The following is a 21,984-nucleotide window of genomic DNA, read 5'->3' on the forward strand; positions in this document are numbered from 1 at the left end:
CCCCATCTCTGCGTTCTGAATAACTGAGATTGCAGGTGTGAATCAGCATGCCCAGCCTTCCCAACTCTTTTGTATTAGCCTTGACCGATTTTTAGTCAGGATTAAATATGTTAGTTAAGGAACAAAGAGAAGGCAAATCTGTAAGACTCAGTGAATTTCAAGGAAGGAGGCAGTGGTCTAGGGTGCACTCTTAAGAGAGGTGAATATTGTGATACCTTAATTAAACAGTGGTTTAAAACAGTAAATAGGGACTGGAAATGTAGCTCAATTGTAAAGTGTGTACTAAGCATTCCTGAGGCCCTAGCACCAACACCCTACCCCCTCCCCCCAAAAAACCCATTTTTTAAAAGCACCAAATTATCATATAGAGAAATCACAAGGTACAGAACCTTTTTTCTGAGCACTTGTATTTATCTGTACACGTATCCAATGCCACACTGAGTTCCTAACTGAATTTAGATGAGCAGCATTAAGGGAATTGCTTTTCCTGATCCTATCTAGTTCGCAAACTTGCATTGGCCCAAACAGCCACTGTTTACCTACCTGTCATATCCTCAAAAATGAAGAGTTCTCCCTTGTCAGCCGCTCTTGTAGGAAGGCCTCTGAGACCTCTTTTCAAGCATTTGCTTTTGGTCTGGGGCTTCTTAATCCCAGGGGCCTGGGTATTGGAGAGCATCAGAGTCAAATTACCTTCCTCAGCTGTGAGGCCCACCATCAACAGCTTGCTCATCTCATTCTTGAAAGCTCTGCTCAGCTACACCAGAGGGTTCATTCATCCTGCAGGCATTTGCCAAGTCATCATGCTAGCTGCCAGAGATGGGGTAGGGGGAAGGTGCTCAAAGGGAAAGGAGCTGTCATGTTTGATAATGACTGAAGGAGGCTTAGTGTGCAGGATGTGAGACTTGTTCAGGAGACCTGTGGAAGTGCTCAGTGAGTGCCTGTTGTTTTAGAGACATGGGAAATGCCAGAGCCACTTCTTGGAGTGCAATCTAAACCAGTTTCTCCCATGGAGAGAGCTTGTTGTCACCAGACTTGCCTTCTTTCTGTTTTCTTGACTGTTCATCCTTGATCCTGATTTGAGGACCTTGCATCTGCCCTTCCTATACCTGAAATTTTCCCAGATCCTCAACAGTTGGTTCCTCCTTGTCACGTCCCCAGAGGACTTTATCCCAAACTCTGTCCTTTTTTTTTTTGGTCCTAGGGCTTGAACTCTGGGCCTGGGCACTGTCCCTGAGCTTCGTTTGCTCAAGGTGAGCCCTCTGCCGCTGGAGCCACAGCTCTACTTCCAGCCTTTATGAGTAGTTTATTGGAAATAAGAGTCTCACAGACTTTCCTGCCTGGGCTGACTTCAAACTGTGATCCTCAGATCTCAACCTCCTGAGTAGTTAGGATGACAGGCGTGAGCCACTGGTACCCCGCTTCATTAAACTTTTTAAGTAGTGTTTGACTACTTATCATTCACTAAAGTGACCTGGATTATTTCCTTATGCTTATTGGCTATCTCTCCCTTTCTACCAGAGTATATGTATCTTAAGAGCAGCCGCTGTATTTAGCTGTTCACCCTGGGCTTTCCCAGTGCCTGGAAGAATATCTGGCATGCAGCGGGTATTCAATAAATATTGTTGGATGCATGAAAAGAAAATTCTATGCAGAGATGCTACATACAAAGCAGGAAACATATAAACTCCATGGAGAAACAGTAAGAAGCCAATGCAAATCTCTAGCTCTTTCCTTTTTTAGTAAGTCAAAATACCATTTATTTAAAATGATAGTGATGATGGTAACACAGCCAACAGTTTTAAGTACTGTTGTCGCACTGAGCTAAGTGCTTTACACACATTAACTTACTTAATCCTCACAGTAGCCTTATAAGGCATGTATGATCATTCCTGTTTTACAGATGGGTAAAACTTAAAGTGGCTAATAATTGGATTACTCACAATTTATGTATGCACGGGCATTTTATAAGGAACAGGTCTAGTTTTATTATTTTATTTTTTATTTTTGTTTTTTGTTAGTTATGGAGCTTAAACTCAGAGCCTGGATGCTAGCTTGAGCCGCGATCCGCACATCTCAGACTCCTGAGTAGCTAGAATTATAGGCATGAACCACCAGCACCTGGTGTGTTGTATTACTTTTTAAAAATCCAACTTCAGACAAATTAACAGATTCGATTAGAACCACAACTGTATTTAATATATGCCGGATTTCTATTACTAAAAAGCCAGTTGCAATATGGCTTACATAAAAGAAGGGTGTATACAAAGTGTAAGTGATCATTGGGCAATCATTTCCTCCCAACTCTGTGGGCTGAAGGAACAGGCCTTGAGAGTATTCAGAAGCTTGTCAAGTTGTCTGTTTCCCTCTTGTTGGACATTATCTTGCTCCAACAAAGGTGAAGCTGCTTGGCAAGGAGCCTCTTCTTCCCAACATGAGAAGTCAGAGGGGTGGTAGCTGTCTTCAGATGTCTGAAGTGCTGTCAGGGAAGGAAGAACAGATGTACGCAAGCTGGCAAGCTGTGTTGCTTCAGCTCAGATGACAACCTAGGTTACACTGGTGAACACTGGAGCTGACTTCCTAGAATCTGGTTATTGGGTTTTCTTTTTTGCATGTTTCTTTGAGAAAGTGTGTGTGTGTGTGTGTGTGTGTGTGTGTGTGTGTGTGTGTGTGTGTGTGTGTGTGTGTGTGTGTGTGTGTGTGTGTGTGTGTGTGTGTGTGTGTGTCGCACGCCAGTACTAGGGCTTGAACTAAGGGCCTTGGGCTCTTGCTTGGCTTTTTTTTTGCTCAAGGCAGGTACTTTACCACTTGAACCACCCCTCAACTTTCAAGTTTTTTTTGGTGGTTAGTTGGCTAAAAGAGCTTCAACTAGACTTTCCTGCTGGACTAGCTTTGAACTTTGAGCCTCAGATTTCAGCCTCCTAAGTAGCTAAGATTACAGTTGTGAGGCATGAACCACCAATACCCTGATATGTCCTTTTAAAAAGAGGATTTTTACATTATAATAACCAGCATGCTGGGTGCTAGTGGCTCATGCCTGTAATCCTAACTACTCAGGAGGCTGAAATCTGAAGATCAAGGTTCAAAGCCAGCCCAGGCAGGGAAAGTCTGTGCAGCACTCATCTCCAATTAACTACCAGAAAATCAGAAGTGGAGTTGTGGCTCAAAGCAGTAGAGTGCTAACCTTGAGCAAAAGAACAGTGCCCAGGGTCTGAGTTCAAGCCCCACAATCAACCTAAATAAATAAATAACTTGATCAACAGAAGTGATCATTTATCATTATTTCTTTGTATGAAAAATATTTTTTAGTTTCATCATAGCTACTGCCTTTTGTTTTTACTTCACTAGTCTTTACAACGACCATTAAAGTATAAAATTTGAATTTTTCAGATGAGAAAACTAAAGCTTAAAATATTATAAATTTGCCAGGCGCTGGTGGCTCATGTTTGTAATACTAGCTACTAAGGAGGCTGAGATCTGAGGATTGCGGTTCAAAGCCAGCCCGGGCCAGAAAGTCCAGGAGTCTCTTATCTCCAACAAACTACTCAGAAAACTGGAAGCAGTGCTGTGGCTCAAGTGGTAGAGCGCTAGCCTTGAGCTGAAGAGCTGAGGGATGGCATCCAGGTCCAGAGTTGAAGCCCTGTGACTAACAACTAACTAACTAACTAACTAAATAAATAAATAAATAAAATATATTATAAATTTGTCCAGGGCTAGAAGTACAGCTCAGTGGTAGAACACCTACCTAGAGTAATTGTGGCCATGGGCTTGATCACCAGCACCACAGTGAATAGAGTAGAACTTGCCAAGGTCACACAGCCAGCAAATGCCTGTAGCTGGATTTTTTGTTGTTGTTGTTCCAGTACTGAGGCTTGAACTCATGATCTGGGTGCTGTCCCTTAGCTTTTTGCTCAAGGCTGGTTCTCTACCAGTTGAGCCACAGCTCCACTTCTAGCTTTTTGGTGGTTTATTAATAACTACCACACCTCTTATTGTAGGAGTCTCACTTTTCTGCTGGGCTGGCTTTCAACTGCAGTCCTCAAGCCTCAGTTTCTAAGCAGGTAGGAATACCATATGAGCTACCAGCACATGGCTATACCCAGGACTTTTTTTTTTTTTTTTTGGTGCCTGTTTTAGGGCTTGAAGTTCAGGCATGGTTGCTATCCCTGAGTTTCTTTTGCTCAAGGCTAGCACTCTACCACTGGAGCCACAGCTCCACTTTTTTTTTTTCTGGCTAATTGGAGATAAAAATGTCACAGATTTTCCTGCCCCAGGCTGGCTTTGAATTGCAGTCCTCAGATCTCAACCTCCTAAGTAGCTAGGATTATAGGCATTCAGCTAGAACAGATAGTTAGCTGTACATAAACATAGTTTGGAACACAGAATCTAGGCCTCCTAGTTGGATCAGCCTCAGAGGTCTCTTGTGTCTTTTCATATAAAGAGGGCCTTCATAGGGGAGGGCACCTGAGACCCAGGGATTATATATGAGAAAGTAGCCCAGGCTACTTGATTCTTAATGCTTAAATGGGCTCTAATCCTTGTTTCCTTTTTGGTGTTGGATTAAAAAATGTAGGGCAGGGTTAGAATTGGCTGTTAATAATACCCAGGACGAAAATATATGCTGTGAGAGTTTTGGAAAGAAAATAACTTTGTAGGAAGCGTTGCAGCTGCAGAAGTTATTTATGTGTCTTTTAGCACTTGGTTTGATTTTTCTGGTTATATCTCTGTACTTTCCAATCAAAAGATGTCTTGAGAAAAATATTTTTTAGTGCATTTAAGTGAATTTGGTGTTGGGGAGGTCTTGGCATGTATTTCAATGGTAGAACGTTTGCCTACAAGGCCCTGGGTTTGATCCCAGCACTGCACAACTGAAAAAAACAAAACACAAAACAAAAGAATAAATTTCTTTTTGTGGGTGCTGGTGGCTCACGCCTGTGGTCCTAGCTATTCAAGAGGCTGAGATCTGAGGCTCACAGTTCAAAGCCAGCCTGGGCGAGAAAGTCTGTGAAACTCTTATCTCCCAACTAACCACCAGAAAACTGGAAGTGGTACTGTGGCTCAAGTAGTAGAGCATTAGCCTTGAACAGAAGAGCTCAGAGTTAGTGCCCAGGCCGAGTTCAAGCCCCATGACCAACCCCCTCCCCCCCAAAAAAACCCCAAAGTTCAGAACGTTGATGCTTTTACCTTGTTGCTCTATACTCAGAAAGATCTACTGACAGAATAATTTGTGCCAAGAAAAGCACTGGGCAGTGATGTTCACTGACACATTATGCTAGAGCATTTCTTCTACACCAAAAGCTTGGGACAACAATAGAAAGCACAACTTAGCAATTAAGCATTAATCAGAAAAATGACATTTGGATATAAGTTTTTCAATTCTCCTATACATATATGCTTTAAAAAACACAATTGTGGCATTCTTTCCCATCTGCAGCTATATAATGTGAATATTTTCTTCTTCTATTGTACTCCTCTGAGAAAAGTGTAACCTTGGTGGACACCAGCAGTTTTTTGCATTTGGAGAGCTGAGCATTGTTGAGAAAAAATCCACACAAACTGCCTGGTTTCACTTTAAATCATGGTCATAAACCTCAAATTAGCCCTTAGAACAATCCAGAAATGCTAAAATGCAGTAAATTTACTTTCCCAATCTCTGTGAAGATATGTGACACCTTTTGTCATACCTCTTGTATACATCCCTGCTTAGCCAGTAACTTCATCTCCTAGGAAACCCCACACATTGCCATTATCTCTGGGCCCATCAGTAATCAAAGGTACCCAGGTCTGGCTCTCTGTATCTCAGGCCCAACCTCTTCTTTCTTGGAGAAGAAGCTCAGTCTTTCAGTTAGTCTCCCATCTCCTGTATCCCATTTTTTGGTTTCTTGTCAATATCATAAGTAACATTCTAATTTCTCACATCTTTGGAAAAAAACTCCTCCTTGCTTTCACATCTCTGTCTATCCTGTTGGCTCATGATCTTTTTTGGCTGCCTTAGCAAATCTTTCTCCTTTGCCCTTAAGTCTGTCTCCATCCCTAATGGTTTACCAAAAGGTTTCCCAAGGTAGCAAAGACTTGTGTTTCCATCCTTTTCTTAATGATCCAGTCAGAGCTGTGAATTGTCTCCAACTTTGTCTTCTGTTTCTAGATGATGCTAACTCCCCAGTTTATAACTGCAGCTGAAGTATTCTTCCAAGCACCAGAGCTACCTCCCAACTACCTACCACCCCTTGGAAGTCTCTAGCAATCTCAGCCTCACACTAGGCAAACAGGACGGACCCCTTGTGTTCTCTCCCTCTACGTCTGCCCAAGCATCTTGATATTAGTTTCTTTGTTCAAACTCCAATCTAGGGTTGTTCATGTTACTTTTTTTTCCTCTCTGATTCATCTAAGCCATAACTCTGATATCCACACACTTCTCTCCAAACCAATCCACTGCAACCAGCCATGCTTGGAAGTCAGGCTTCCTGACTTCCTATTCTCATTTCTGCAGTGTATCAAATGACCTCCCTGCCTTCTGTCACTTTCTAGTGCCCTTCAGATAAAATTATACTCCTCAAGAGCCACGGGCACATGATCTGGCTTCATCCTCAGCCTATACCTTCTTCGGGTCCAAGAAACTGTCAAGTGCTTTTTCCTTTTTTCCACTTCAGGCCTTTGTCTCCTTTCTCTCCTTTGCCTAGTTTTTGGCTGCCTTCCTTCTGGTGAAGTCTGACTTCCATCCCTTGTTTATATTGCTGCTTATACTTGTTTATATTTTCCTACCATAAAACCTTATTTATTTTCTTTAGAGTACTTAGGAGAAGCTGTGGCTGCTCTCTTCCTGAGAGTGTAAGCCTCCAAGAGTTGAACAGATACCATGTTGTTCTTCCTGGTCCTTAGTACAGTGACTGGCAAATGCAATGGAAGAGTGAATGCATGAATATATATTTTCTCAGGAGGTTATTTCTCATAGGTATATAGTATCCCATTTACAAAAGTAACCTGATTTACTTTTAACCATTGCTCTGTTACTGGTGTTTCTCTTTTTCACCACAGTGAGACACAGAAATAATATACATGACTTTTGGGAAATATTCCTGACTAAGCTATGGACTGTTATGCTGGCATTTAAAATCCTAGAAAACTGTTGAAGTACTTATCTAGCAAATGTGAGGCCCTGACTTCAAACTCTGGTAACACATAAGCAAATAAATCCATAGAAAGTATTTTTATTAGGGGAAATGAATATGTTAAGTGATAAAAGCATAATATAAGATTATGTTGCTGGGCACTGGTAGTTCATGCCTATAATCCTAGCTACTCAGGAGGCTGAGATCTGAGGATCTCGATTCAAAGCCAGCCGGGGCAGGAAAGACTGTGAGACTCTCAATAAACCACCAGAAAACCGGAAGTGGTAACACACACACACACACACACACACACACACACACACACACACACACACACACACGATTATGTATATAACATGATCTTAACTATGTAAATATGTATAGGAAAAAGCTATTAGGAAATAAACTAAAATGTTAATATACATTTCAAGTTGGCAGAATTTCAAATTTGTTTGGGCTAGTCTTTGGCTTATACTTAGGGCCTGGGCACTGTCCCTTAGCTTTTACAGCTCAAGGCTAGTGCTCTACCACTGAGCCACAGCTCTACTTCTGGCTTTTTGGTGGTTAATTGGAGATAAGAGTCTCATGGACTTTCTTGTCTGGCTGGCTAAGAACTGCAATCCTCAGATCTCAGCCTCCTGAATAGCTAAGATTATAGGTGTGAGCCACCAGCAAGCACCTTGCTAGATTTTTCTTGTTGATACGTGTGTTTGTACACACATGTATGTGCACATTGGTGCTGGGGCTTGAACTCAGTGCCTAGGCACTATCCCTGAGCTTTTATGTTCAAGGCTGGCACTCTACCACTTTGAGTCACAGCACCATTTCTGGCTTTTTGGTAGTTAATCGGAGATAAGAATCTCACATTTTTCTGCCTGGGCTGGCTTTGAACTGTGACCCTAAGATCTTAGGGTCCTCAGTAGCTAGGATTACACGCATGAGCCACCACCACTAACACACAAAAGAATTTTTTTTTGTCAGTTGTAGGGCTTGAATTCAGGGCCTGAGCTCTGTCCTTGAGCTCTTTGGCTCAAGGCTAGTTCTACCACTTGAGCTACAGCGCAAGGTTTTCTGGTGGTTCATTGGAGATGAGTCTGACATACTTGCCTGCCTGTGCTGGTTTCATTTAAACAATAATCCTTAGATCTCAGCCTCCTAATAGCTAAGCATGAGCCACCAGTGCCCAGTTTTATTGATTGTTTTTTAAGAGTATTAATAATTTGTGTATGTTGGGGGTGTTTCTTTAAAAAAAATACTATCTGTGTTTTCAACTTTCTGTGGTGAGTTAATGAGGTTTCTCTTTAGGAAAAAATGTTCCTAAAAACTTCAGAGTACTGAGGCTGGGAAGGTGGCTCAGTGGTAGAGCGCTTGCCTTGCATGCCTGAGGCCCTGGGTTTGATTCCTCAGTACCACATAAGCAAAAAAGAAAAAAGCCAGAAGTGGCACTGTGGCTCAAGTGGTAGAGCGCTAGCCTTGAGCTGAAGAGCTGAGGGACAGTGCCCAGGCCCAGAGTTCAGGCCCCATGACTGGACCCTCCCCCCCCCAAAAAAAAAAACTTCAGAGTACTTTATAACATATCCAATTATTAAAAATACTCAAAAACAGAGAAACCATCATAACCTAGAGTGACCTAAATGTTTGAAACACACTTGCTGATAACAGGGTTGTGTGACCTGGACTTGCAGAGAGGCAGAACTTTCCTATGGAGGCCCCAAGGCTGGTTAGATTTATCTGTGCTTGTGTTGAGACCAGGCTTACCAAATGATGTCTTAAGAGTGTGCCACAGATGTGTCATTACTTGGGAAGAAACTCACAGCTCCTCATATCTCTTTCTGGAGCTTGACTGTGGCTCATGTGGCCTGAGCTGTTATTACAGCCCTTTATGCACTTAACTTAGGCAGTGGTTCTCAAACCCAAGACCCTGGATTCATGAGGTCCCAGCTGTCTTCAACTATGGTGTCTTGTGCCCTCTTCATTTTCATGCTGTCTGCAGATAGCAGAATTTCCAGATGCCTCACATTCTATGTCAGACTGGCTGCAGAAGCAGATAGCAGATCCATTTGTTTTCTGTTAAACCGGACATTAAGAAGGTTTGCAAAAATGTATAACCCTGCCAGTAGTGTCCCATGGGTTTGTTACTGTGGTAAATAAAGCTGTTTTTCATTAAATTGCAACTTCTATTGACATATAGTGGGCTTGTTCTTATTTTAAATGAATCAATAAATATTTTTTAAAATGTCTTTGGCAAAATTTCTTTGAAGTAAGGGCCTCATCTTTGTTAGGCAGGCATTCTACCACTTTAACAGTGCCTTCAACCCTCAACATTTTTTCAGTTTAATTCTTTGCTTTTTTGTTTTTGAAACACTGATGCTGCTAAGAAACCAGATCTTGCTTTGAATGCATAATACTCCTGCCTTAGCCTCCCCAGTGCTGGGATTATAGGCATACCGTACTTTTCTTGACTCAGTTTAATTAGTAATACAGCAAATACCAATAGATGTCTATCTACATTAACAGATACTTTCTGGGGTCCTCAATTTTTAAGAGTATAAAGAAATCCAGTACCACAAAAGAAAAAGGTTCTGAGATTAAAGTTTGAGAGTCACTGAATTAAGGATACAGGATTGACCCTTTGAATTCAGGATAACTGTCCTTATGGTGGGTTATTGTGGCTCAGTCAACATATTGGTTGAATTGCACAACTCAGGAGAGCAAGGCCTAAGGGGAAATGGAATAGTGTAATAGGTAGGTGTAGTAGAAGTCTTAAAATGATAGTAAATTATCTCTCCCTCTCTCCCTCTCTTTTAGAAATCATGCATGATGTGATAAAGAAGGTCAAGAAGAAGGGAGAATGGAAGGTAAGTAGAAAAGTAATTTTTTTTTTTTTTTTGATCCAGTCCTGGGGCTTGTACTCTGGGCCTGGGCGCTGTCCTTTAGCTCTTCAGCTCAAGGCTAGTGCTCTACCACTTGAGCCACAGCGCCACTTCTGGCTTTTTTCTTTTTGCTTATGTGGTGCTGAGGAATTGAACCCAGGGCCTCATGCATGCAAGGCAAGCGCTCTACCACTGAGCTAACTTCCCAGCCCTAGAAAAGTAATATTATTGGCCTTTAATGTATGAGTTTGCGTGAGAAGAGTAGGAGGGAAGGAGTTGGCACAGTGAGGGCTTTTGCTGTTACCAGAGGTTCAAAATGTGCCTAGATTGAGGTTCAAAATGTGCCTAGATTGAAGAAAGGCCGCCTATTCTGATTCTTCATAGGCTCTTGGTTCAGAAGTACCTTGGTCATAAAGCTTGTCATAAAGATCATCTGGTAGAGTACTCAGCATTGAGATTCTTTTGTTGTTGTTGGTGGTGGTGGTCATGGGGCTTGAACTCTGGGCTTGGGTGCTGTCCCTCAGCTCTCTAGCTCAAGGCAAGTGCTCTATCACTTGAGCCACAGCACCACTTCCTGTTTTCTGGTGGTTCATTGGAGATAAGAGGCTCACGGACTTTGCTGCCTGGGCTGGCTTTGAATCACGATCCTCAGATCTCAGCCTCCTGTGTAGTTAGGATTACAGGTGTGAGCCACCAGTGCCCAGCAGCATTGAGACTCCTTTATTCATCTAATAATCTTACTTGATGGTTAGGAGCATGGCTCAAATGATAGAGCACCTGCCTAGCAGACATGAGACTCTTGAGTTCAAACCAAAAAGGAAAAAAAAAAAATCTCCCCTAGAATCTGTTTGATAAAGCAGAAGGTACAGTTGTTCTGCTTGCTGTGGGAGAAGAAGAGATCCTTTTAACTCCTTTCCTGGCCACAAAGCATCTCTAGGAAGCCCCCACAATTTAAAGCCTCCATCTGGTCGCTCCCTATCTATGTAGGACAAGAGAAGCAGCTTGTTTATTCATTTTTCTTTGAGAGCAATGCTGGAAAACACAGAAAAACCATGAAGCAAATATTAAAGCTGAGAAGATGGATAATGGCCTAAAGTGACTGACACAGGAGTAGCCCATGACTTTCATGCACATTGTCAACAGTTTAAGGATCACTTGGTTGTTTGGAGCTAGGTGCCATGCTGGCTAGGGAGGCATCCAAGGCCCCTCACTCTTATTTGGCTTTTTCACTCAAGGCTGGCACTCTATCACTTGACCTGTAGTTCTACTTCCGGCTTTTTGGTGGTTAATCAGAGATAAAAATCTCATGAACTTTCCTGCCCAGAGCTGGCTTTGAACCATGACCCTCAAATCTCAGACTCCTGAGAAGCTAGGATTACAAGTGTGAGCCACTGATGTTGGGCTACTAGTCATTCTTGTCCTCAAGTTTTCTTCCAGTTGGGAGCCCATACATGTCACATTGCTGGGCCTGGGAGCAACACGGCTCATGCCTACAAAAAGATTTTGAAAACTCACTCTAGCCTTGTAAAATTCTGTTTCAGCCATCAGATTGGTCTTCACCTAGCAGGAGGGAAGGTTATCTGATGGGAGCTCTTTGTACCATACCCATCATGGATTTTTTTTCCCACTTTTTTGTGCCAGTCCTGGGCTTAAACTCTGGGCCTAGGTGCTGTCCCTGAGCTTTTGTGCTCAAGGCTAGTTCTACCACTTGAGTCACAGCTCCACTTCTGGCTTTTTATAGTTAACTGGAGTTAAGAGTCTCACAGGCTTTCCTACCCAGGCTGACTTTGAACCATGATCCTCAGATCTCAGCCTCCTGAGTAGCTAGGATTTCAGGCGTGAGCCTTAATAGTGGATTTGTAGACTTGGGAATTTTAAACTATTCTCCAAGAAGCTGCTTCATAAAATAAAACTATTTGGCACTTTACTACAGCAGAAAGTTTTCTGGTCCACACCATCTGTGCTATTGTGTCTAGTTCCTTATTGCCTCCTTGGTTTATATTATTAGAGAAGAAGAGAAAAAGCCTTAAGTGTAGGCTTCTCCCTACTCTGGGTTGAATAGAGCAAGTGTGGAGCTTTAGTTCAGGATTAAAATGTCCTTGTTCTAGAATGTATGTTCTGAGGAAGTTAAGACTCCTGATGACATCCACATGAAGCCTCAGGTGCCATAGATGTGGACACTAGTATTTTTTCTCCTTTAAGAACATGTTATCAACTGGGCATGGTGGTTCATGCCTATCATCCCAGCTACTTGGGAGTCAGAGGTCTAGAGGATCACTGTTCAGGGACAACCCAGGCAAAAAGTTAGTGAAAATTAAACTCAACTAATAAGCTCAGTGTGATGACATGCATCTGTCATTCCAGCTATATGGGAAGCATAGACAGGAAGAACATAGTCCAGGCAAAAAAGAGAGACCCTATTTGAAAAATAATTAAATGCAAAATGGGCTGGAGATGTGATTTAAGTGGTAGAACACCTGCCTAGCAAACAAGTGCAAGATCCTAAGTTCAAATCCTAGTACTGCTCCCCTAAAAGTTATCAGCTGGTCATGGTGGCCACACCTATAATCCCAACACAGGAGGTCACACATTCCAGGCCAGCCGGGGTTACATAGCAAGACCCCATCGCAAACCCCAAACCTTCCCAAAAGCCACATTATACCCTGAAAAAAGCCTCCTTAGTTCAGGCACGAACCACCACATCTGGCAGAAAAACTTCTTTTTTAGCTTATGAAATTATGTTAAGATAGTGAGGGTGAACACTAACTCCTGGATGGGGGTACTCATGCATCTCAGCAGACCTGTGGTTCATAGGAAACATGGATTCTTCCACATTCTGCATTTCTGATGCTCTTGTTGTAAAGCCAGATGCAGTGAAATAATAGGTGAAGCCATGAGTTGCTTCCTTTCCTTCCAGGTGCTGGTGGTAGACCAGTTAAGCATGAGGATGCTCTCTTCCTGCTGCAAGATGACGGACATCATGACCGAGGGGATAACAAGTGAGTGAAGTACACAATCAATTTATACATATCTTCCTTTTTCATTGTGCTTTACTCCTTCCTATTCATTCTTCTCACTTGACAGATGCTTCCAACAACTTACATTGTGAGATTGTAGGCCCCTGAAGGAAACCCACAACACCTGGTCATCCCAGGACCCCCAAACCTAAATGCAGTGCTATGTGCTCCTCAAATGTCAGTGAAGGAAATGCCAGAGTAAGGTTAAATCAAGGGTGAGAAACAAAGGCAGTCTACTCAATAGCAGAAAGAGCTGCACACTTAACAAAGGAAGAAAGCTACTTACCAAAGGAAGAGTTCCCGCTTTCACTAGGGTTCAGGGAGATGCCACTCAAACCACAGTGAGACACCACTGGATACTCACCAGATTAGGACATTTAAGCTCCAATAATTCTAACTGACCAAGGATGTTAAGAAAATGGCAACTCCAGTATGATGGATGGTCAATTAGTACTGCTACTTTGAAAAGTGCCTTTCAATGTATAGTGAACTTGAAGACAAGTTCACTTATGATCAAACAAGTTTCATTAGTCCAGAATGTTACCTGGTTAATTGGAGATAGGAGTCTCATGGACTTTACTGCCTGGTCTGGCTTTGAACTACAATCCTCTGATCTTAGCCTCCTGAGTAGCTAGGATAATAGGTATAAGCCACTGCCAACCAGCTCTAAGTCAACTTTAAAACTAAGATTGTCCCTGTTATCTGTTTGTCATTTTCCTCACTGAATTTCTTTTTTCTTTTCTTTCATTTCCTCTTCCTTTCCCTCCCTCCCTCCCTCCCTCTCTCCCTCCTTCCCTCCCTCCCTTCCTTCCTTCTCTTTCTTTATTCCTTTCCTTCTTTCCCAGTCCTGGACTCTGTCCCCCCCCCTTTTTTTTTTTTTTGCTCATGGCTAGTGTTCTATTACTTGAGCTACAGTTCCACTTCCAGTGTTTTGGTGGTTAATTTTTGTTGTTGTTGTTTTGTTTTGTTTTTGTCATGGGGCTTGAACTCTTGGCCTGGGTGCTGTCCCTCAGCTCTTCAGCTCAAGGCTAGTGCTCTACCACTTGAGCCACAGTGCCACCTCTGGTTTTCTGAGTGGTTTATTATTATAAGAGTCTCACCACCTTTCCCGCCCTGGCTGGCTTTGAACTGAGAGCCTCAGATCTCAGCCTCCTGAATAGCTAGGATTATAGGTGGGAGCCACCAGCACCCAGCTGTGTTTTGGTGGTTAATTGGATATAGGAATCTCAGTGACTTTTTTTTTTTTTTTTTTTTGGTCCGGTTGTGGGGCCTGAACTCTGGGCCTGGACGCTGTCCCTCAGCTCTTCAGTTCAAGGCTAGCGCTCTACCACTTGAGCCACAGCGCCACTTCCGGTTTTTTTCTTTTTTGCTTATGTAGTGCTGAGGAATCGAACCCAGGGCCTCATGCATGCAAGGCAAGCGCTCTATCACTGAGCCACCTTCCCAGCCCCTCAGTGACTTTTTTACCTGGGCTGCCTTTGAACCATAATCCTCTGATCCCATCCTCCTGAGTAGCTAGGATTATAAGCATGAGTCACTGGAACTGGTCTTTTCTTCTCTTGTGATGGTACGGAGGTTTGAAACAAGGGCTTCTTTCAGGTGCTGTACCAATTGAACCAACCTCCTCACTGAATTTTTAACTTTTTCTGCAGCCAGTGCAGTAATTGCACCTGTAGTCCCAGCTACTTGGGAGGCAGAGGTAAGAAGTTCACTTGAGCCAAAGAGTTTAACCAGCCTGGGCATCATAGCAAGATTGCATCTTAAAACACAACTAATTTTTTCTCTATAAAAAAAAAAATTCTTGGCACTGGTGGTTTATGCCTATAATCCCACCTACTCAGAAGGCTAAGTTCTGAGAATTGAGGTTCAAAGCCAGGTCAGGCTGATAAATCATAGAGACTCTAATCTCTATTTGCCAGCAAAAAGAGGGAAGCAGAGTTGTGGCTCAAGTGGCAGAAAACCACCTTGAGCAAAAAAGCTAAGCAAGAGCATGACCCTGAGTTCAAGCTCTGCTCTCAGTGCATGTGTGCCCGTGTGCACGCACGTACACACACATACACACACACACACACACACACACACACACACACACACACACACACACACACACACACACACACACACACACACACACACACACACACACACAACATACAAGGGTAGGAAAAAGCCAAATGGAGCAAATAGGCCTGTAACAGGAACAGCTACACCCTGTCCCGCTGCTTCTTCCCATCCTCTAGACATCATCACTCTGGAGTCAAACACCTTGCTCTTCTGGTTTTTGTTTTCCATTTTGTCATTGTTCTATTACATAAATGCTTATACTATTACTTCTTGATTCATTGATGTCAGACCTTGTCTAATGACTTCCTGTGGTAGATGAGGATTTAGCTCCCCCACCACACACAAGTCTTCTCTATCCTCAGGAATGGTTTTCAAAAACTCTCCTGGCTTAGAAAAATTAAACAGTTCACAACTTTAACTATGTTAAAGTCCTAAAACATTTTGGAGGGAAATATTAGTAGGCTGTGAAATTGAAACTAACCATTAGTAAAGTAGGTGTTTGCAGGAAGCATTTGAACATTATTTGGGGTAATAGTTTTATAAATGATACAAGAGATACTTCTAGCTGGGTGCTGGTGGCTCACGCCTGTAATCCTAGCTACTCAGGAGGCTGAGATCTGAGGATCACGGTTCAAAGCCAGTCCAGGCAGGAAAGTCTGTGAGACTCTTGTTTCCAATAAACCACTAGAAAACCAGAAGTGGCGCTGTGGCTCAAGTGGTAGAGCACTCCCCTTGAGCTGAAGAGCTGAGGGACAGCGCCCAGGCCCAGAGTTCAAGCCCCATGACCGACAAAAAAAAAAAAAAAGAGATACTTCTAAAGTGAGTCCTACACAGGGGAGGAGTACCCACGGGGCTTTGTGGTTTTTGCTTTTTGTTTGTACTAGAGGATGGTTCCCCATCGATAATCCTCCCAAGCTTTATTAGGGGATGAGTGAGATGAGGGTGTTCCCAAAGCTGTTCTTTCCAGGTGAAGTGGCTGATGAAACCTTTGGAAGGAGTATTTACTATATAACCGATATGTTAGAATGTCTTTGGTATGCAGAGGAAAATGATAAAAACTATCTAATCATTATAAATAAAACATTCTAAAGGGCTTGAGATGATTTAGGACAGGTAAGAAGTTGAAGTATGAGTCAAATGTACAGCTCTTAGCAGGATAAGGTAGCCTTTCCCATTTCCTTTCAGAACAGATCGAGGACTTTACTTGAACTGAAATTGGACATGCCTTGTATGGCAAGATTTCAGGTTTTCTGACATCTTTAGGTGTAATGAGACAGCAGACTTCACTCCCAGGGGAGGTGGTAACTTAAGCACAAAGTGAGTGGTTCTCTTTCATGCCCTTACTGTCCATGTTTGTCTGGGCCAGAAAGTGTCTAATCTAGATTGCTTCTTGTTTTATGATCTCCAATTATGTTTTCTTATTCACTGTGGGCCATTCTATTGTCTAGTTGTGGAAGATATCAACAAGCGCAGAGAGCCGCTCCCCAGCCTGGAGGCTGTGTATCTTATCACTCCGTCTGAGAAGGTAAATCCCCACTGCAGCCGCGTGTGGGTTGAGGTTGGATGTGCCAGGCTTGGGATCTCTGGGGCACAGAGCAGCTGACATTTCTAGGTTAAGTACGCATTTAACACACTGCTCTGTTTAAGCATGCAATCCACTGATAAGGTGGAGTGAGGGGGCCTTTGTACAGTGAGAAGTGAGTGTATTAAGCCTTTTGAAATATAGCAGCTATGCAGAAAGCCAGAACAGGTGTCCTTTTGCCCTGGGTCATCCTAGTTTTCTCCTTGAGTTCCGTTTTCAGGCAGAAGACCCAAGACCAGCTTTTGGTAGTTTATATAAATCTGTTTTCGGGTCTATGTAATCAGTATTCAGTTACTATTTCCTATTGTATACTTTGGGGAAAAAGACTCAAATCAGTGTCCAAATGAAGTCTATCTCCTTGCTTTGGCTGATGGTTCTTAGGTCTGTTAATCTGTATTTAAAAATTTCAATCGGGGGCTGGGAAGGTGGCTCAGTGGTAGAGTGCTTGCCTTGCATGCATGAGGCCCTGGGTTCAATTCCTCAGTACCACATAAGCAAAAAAAACCCCAGAAGTGGTGCTGTGGCTCAAGTGGTAGGGTGCTAGTCTTGATCTGAAGAGCGAAGGGACAGAATCCAGACCCAGAGGTCAGGCCCCATAACCAGAAAAAAAAAAAAAAAGAAAAAATTCAGTCAGATGCTGGTGACTCACACCTGTAATCCTAGCTAAACAGGAGGCTGAGATATGAGGATCTAGGTTTAAAGCCAGCCTGGGCAGAAAAGTCCATGAGACTCTTATCTCTAATAAACTATTCAGAAAAAGCTAGAAGTAGTGCTGTAGCTCGAGGTAGGGTGCTAGCCTTGAACAAAAAGAAGCTCAGGGACAGTGCCCAGGCCCTGAGTTCAAGCCCCAGGACGGACACACACACACACACACACACACACACACACACACACACACACACACACACACACACACACACACACACACACACACACACACACACACACACACACACACACACACACACACACACACACACACACACACACACACACTTCAAGCCCCAGGACAGTGCCCAGGCCCTGAGTTCAAGCCCCAGGACGGACACACACACACACACACACACACACACACACACACACACACACACACACACACACACACACACACACACACACACACTTCAAGCCCCAGGACAGTGCCCAGGCCCTGAGTTCAAGCCCCAGGACGGACACACACACACACACACACACACACACACACACACACACACACACACACACACACACACACACACACACACACACACACACTTCAAGCCCCAGGACCAATACACACACACACACACACGTATTCCTCTTGATTTTTCCACATTCTTTTCACTTTTTTTTTTGGTCAGTTATGGGCCTGAACTCCAGGCCTGGATGCTGTCCCTCAGCTCTTCAGCTCAAGGCTAGCACTCTACCACTTGAGTCACAACTCCACTTCCAGCTTTTTCTGCTTATGTGGTGCTAAGGAATCAAACCCAAGGCCTTATGCATGCAAGGCAAGCACTCTACCACTGAGCCACTTTCCCAGCCCCCCCCCTTTTTTTTTTTTTTTTATCATGGGCTTGAACTTGGCCTGAGCTCTGCCCCTCAGCTCTTCAGCTCAAGGCTATTGCTCTACCACTTGAGCCACAGAACCACTTCCAGTTTTCTGGTGGTTTATTGGAGATAAGAGTCTCTCGGCCTTTCCTGTCCAGGCTGTCTTTGAACCAGAATTCTCAAATCTCAGCCTTCTGAGTAGCTAGGGTTACAGGTGTGAACCACTGATGCCTGGCTTCTTTTCCCTTTTGAAAATTGGTTTACATGTGAATTTCTGTAGCGTCAACTAACTTGACAGAATGACATTCCATCAGTGTGAATCTCCATAGATACTCAAGTTATGGTGACCCACTCATTCTGGAATGAGCCAAACTCTAAAACAATCTTATTTTCCCCTCAATCCTGGGGCTTGAACTTAGGGTTTTGGGTCCAGTCCCTGGGGGAAGAAATCTTATGACTTTCCTGTTAGGCTGGTTTGGAACCGTACAATACTCAAATCTTAACCCCGAGTAGCTAGGATTAAAGGCATGAGCTACTGTCACCCAGCTAACAATAATTGTAATTTTAAGTACTCAAACCTGGTTATGGATGAACATGAATATTAGAACTATACATTAGAAACTCTGTGTTGTTTTGTGTAAGAAATCTGAAACCAGCTTCTTTTAACGTGGTTCAGATATTGGTCCCATATGCTTCTAGAATGGATTTAGTACCTTCTTTTGTTCTGTCCACAGTCTGTCCACTCTCTCATCAGTGACTTTAAGGACCCGCCAACTGCTAAATATCGGGCTGCACATGTGTTCTTCACTGATTGTAAGTACACCTGCAAGTGACCCACTAGGCAGCGTGAGACAGACCCAAGTCATGTCAATAGGGAGGAAATGGGTTGTTGACATGGTTGTCCCGGTCTTTTATTTTCCCTTTAGAAGATAAATTGCATATAAGACAAACATACACAAATACAGACCTACCAGATTGTGCAGTTCTTCCTGTGGAAAATTTGCTCACTGAGCACCTCTTCTAAGGACAAAGGGCTTCCTGCTAAGCAGAATTTTTTTTGATGCTAGCCTAGGCAATTCATTGTACAGATTTCCAGATATCTCTGTAACTTATAGCATGTTTTCATCAGGGCTGCAACTATAAAGCTTCCAGTCTAGTAGTCTTTGTGTTTTACAGAATCTGAACCATTGCCCTGGAGTTAGTTTTCTAACTAACTATGTGGGTTATACATAAATTCTGGTGGGAAAACTATGAAAGATGAGTGACTAAGCATATAAATCAGGTTTTACCCAGTTTCCTCTCCAAGGTTTTTCTTTTTCTTTTTCTTTCTTCTTCTTTTTTTTTCTTTTTTCTTTTCCCTTCCTTCCTTCCTTCCTTCCTTCCTTCCTTCCTTCCTTCCTTCCTTCCTTCCTTCCTTTCCTTTCTTTCCTTTCTTTCTCTCTCTCTCTTTCTCTCTCTCTTTCTCTCTCTTTCTCTCTCTTTCTTTCTCTCTCTCTCTCTTTCTCTCTCTTTCTCTCTCTCTCTCTCTCTCTTTCTCTCTCTTTCTCTCTCTCTTTCTCTCTCTCTCTCTTTCTTTCTTTCTTTCTTTCTTTCTTCTTTCTTTCTTTCTTTCTTTCTTCTTTCTTTCTTTCTTCTTTCTTTCTTTCTTTCTTTCTTTCTCTTTCTTTCTTTCTTTCTTTCTTTCTTTCTTTCTTTCTTTCCTTTCTTTCTTTCTTTCTTTCCTTCCTTCCTTCCTTCCTTCCTTCCTTCCTTCCTTCCTTCCTTCCTTCCTTCCTTCCTTCCTTTCTTTCTTTCTTTCTTTCTTTCTTTCTTTCTTGTTGGTTGTGGGGCTGGGTACTCTGGGCCTGTCCCTGAGCTCCTCAGCTCAAGGAGAGCACTCTACCACTTGAGCTACAGCACCACTTCCAGTTTTCTGGTCATTAATTGGAGATAAGAGTCTCATGGACTTTCCTGCCCAGGCTGGTTTTGAACCATGATCCTCAGATCTCAGCCTCCTGAGTAGCTGATTACAGGCATGAGCCAGCCACAGGCGCCCGGTGGATTTTCCTTTTTTTAAGGAAATCGCCCAACAAGTCACTATGGAGAATTTGATTTTCTTTTTTCTTTCTTTTTTTCTTCATCGTGAACATGTTAGACGTTTGGTGCTCATTTTCTTAGCTCTCTTAATCACTTGTTGCTTTTCCTTCAATTGCTTGGAAGAAAGAATATCTCAGTCTTTTGCTGTTCAGGTCGCTGTGATGTATGTTAAGGGCCCTGCAGGTGGTTTTACATTCCATTTATACTCTAAAGGAATTGGATATTTTACAATAAGATGAACTTCTAGGTGCCATTTAAAAATAAAGAATGCGCTGTGGCTCAAGTGGTAGAGTGCTAGCCTTGAGCTGAAGAGCTGAGGGACAGCGCCCAGGCCCAGAGTTCAGGTCCCACGACCGGACCCAAAAAATAATAATAATAAATAAATAAATAAAAATAAAGAATGCACTATAATTGTGAGCCAGCAGGTAGACAGGAAACTCAAGTGTCTTTTGTCATTCTTGCAGCTTGTCCAGATGCCCTGTTTAATGAGTTGGTGAAATCTCGGGCTGCCAAAGTCATCAAAACACTGACGGAAATCAACATAGCATTTCTCCCATATGAATCCCAGGTGAGGCTGGGCAGGCAGTGAGTACATATGATTATGATCTACACCCTAGTTACCATATCAGGACTCTGAGAGGGTGGGGTGTTGGGGGGTAATAAAGATGCCAAATGACATGTTATATGTGGGCGTTTATTTAATGCAAATGGTTTTCTATTGCCACCTGCCCACTGTCCTCATCTTGTTTACTCACTATTGCTGATTTTTTCCCCTCCCCTCATGTTTTCAAAAATATTTAAATCACTTTTTATTTGTGCCTTTTCTTGCATTCATTTTCTTCTTGCTCAGGGTTCACTCCTTTCAGATGACTCCTTGAATAACCCAAGTAGCCAGTGCTAAAAGAATATGGAGAGGGAAGGAAGGGAAGGGCTCAGAGCATCCCATCTGCTCGAAGGACATTGTTTTTATTGGCAATAGCCCCAGCTCATCACGTGGTATGAGAACAGATGGTCTCCTCCATCATTAGCTGTTAACACTTTACACACCAAAGGCCACAGCAGCAAAGCTCTCCCCTTGTTAAAAAACAAAGTTCCTAAACCTGTCAAGGTGAAGCTGATTGGCAAAGAATATACAAAATTTATCTTAATATTTTTTGGGGGGGGCGTCTGGTCATGGGGCCTGAACTCTGGGCCTGGGCGCTGTCCCTCAGCTCTTCAGCTCAAGGCTAGCACTCTACTACTTGAGCCACAGCGCCACTTCGGCTTTTTTTTTTCCTGCTTATGTGGTGCTGAGGAATCGAACCCAGGGCCTCAGGCATGCAAGGCAAGCGCTCTACCACTGAGCCACCTTCCCAGCCCTATCTTAATATTTTTAAGACTTGTTAGGATGTATTTTTGTAGCAAACAAGGAACTAGAAACAACAAGACTTTATATATTTTATGACAAGAAAAAAAAAGATGATTGTGGTATACTAGATCTTCATAGATTAGCTTATAGAACCAGAGAGTGGTCTGTTGTTAGACGAGAGGTGGAAGAGATAAAAGTGTGAACACTGAAAGCCTGCCTCATTCCCTTCTCCCATGACTTGAAGCTTATTTCCTGCCTGACCAATGGCACGATGTTTTCTTTTTTTTGGGGGGGGGGGAGAGGTATGTCAGTTCCATCATCACCTGAACTGAACAAAACCTAGTGTTAACTTATCCAATCGTATATTTCAGAACTTTTAAGAAAGTAATGA

The 21,984-nt window shown here is 42.9% G+C and overlaps 2 protein-coding genes across 3 annotated transcripts in view; one reads left to right on the plus strand and one right to left on the minus strand.

Annotated features, from left to right (window-relative positions):
* Positions 1 to 21,984, plus strand: part of Stxbp1 (syntaxin binding protein 1) — a 75,262-nt gene that overhangs the window by 26,305 nt on the left and 26,973 nt on the right. For both annotated transcript variants that reach the window (XM_070014129.1, XM_070014130.1), the window contains exons 2-6: positions 9,915 to 9,964; positions 12,897 to 12,978; positions 16,509 to 16,585; positions 18,904 to 18,982; positions 20,710 to 20,813. In XM_070014129.1, coding sequence (XP_069870230.1) covers positions 9,915 to 9,964; positions 12,897 to 12,978; positions 16,509 to 16,585; positions 18,904 to 18,982; positions 20,710 to 20,813 — 392 coding nt within the window. The remainder of the gene's footprint in view (positions 1 to 9,914; positions 9,965 to 12,896; positions 12,979 to 16,508; positions 16,586 to 18,903; positions 18,983 to 20,709; positions 20,814 to 21,984) is intronic.
* Positions 2,188 to 21,984, minus strand: part of Ptrh1 (peptidyl-tRNA hydrolase 1 homolog) — a 59,149-nt gene continuing 39,352 nt past the window's right edge. The window contains exon 5 of the mRNA XM_070014215.1: positions 2,188 to 2,476. Coding sequence (XP_069870316.1) covers positions 2,336 to 2,476 — 141 coding nt within the window. The 3' untranslated portion in view covers positions 2,188 to 2,335. The remainder of the gene's footprint in view (positions 2,477 to 21,984) is intronic.

Source organism: Dipodomys merriami, unplaced genomic scaffold (genome assembly GCF_024711535.1).
Source record: "Dipodomys merriami isolate MVZ:Mamm:240054 unplaced genomic scaffold, mDipMer1.0.p SCAF_11, whole genome shotgun sequence".
Lineage (NCBI taxonomy): Eukaryota > Metazoa > Chordata > Mammalia > Rodentia > Heteromyidae > Dipodomys > Dipodomys merriami.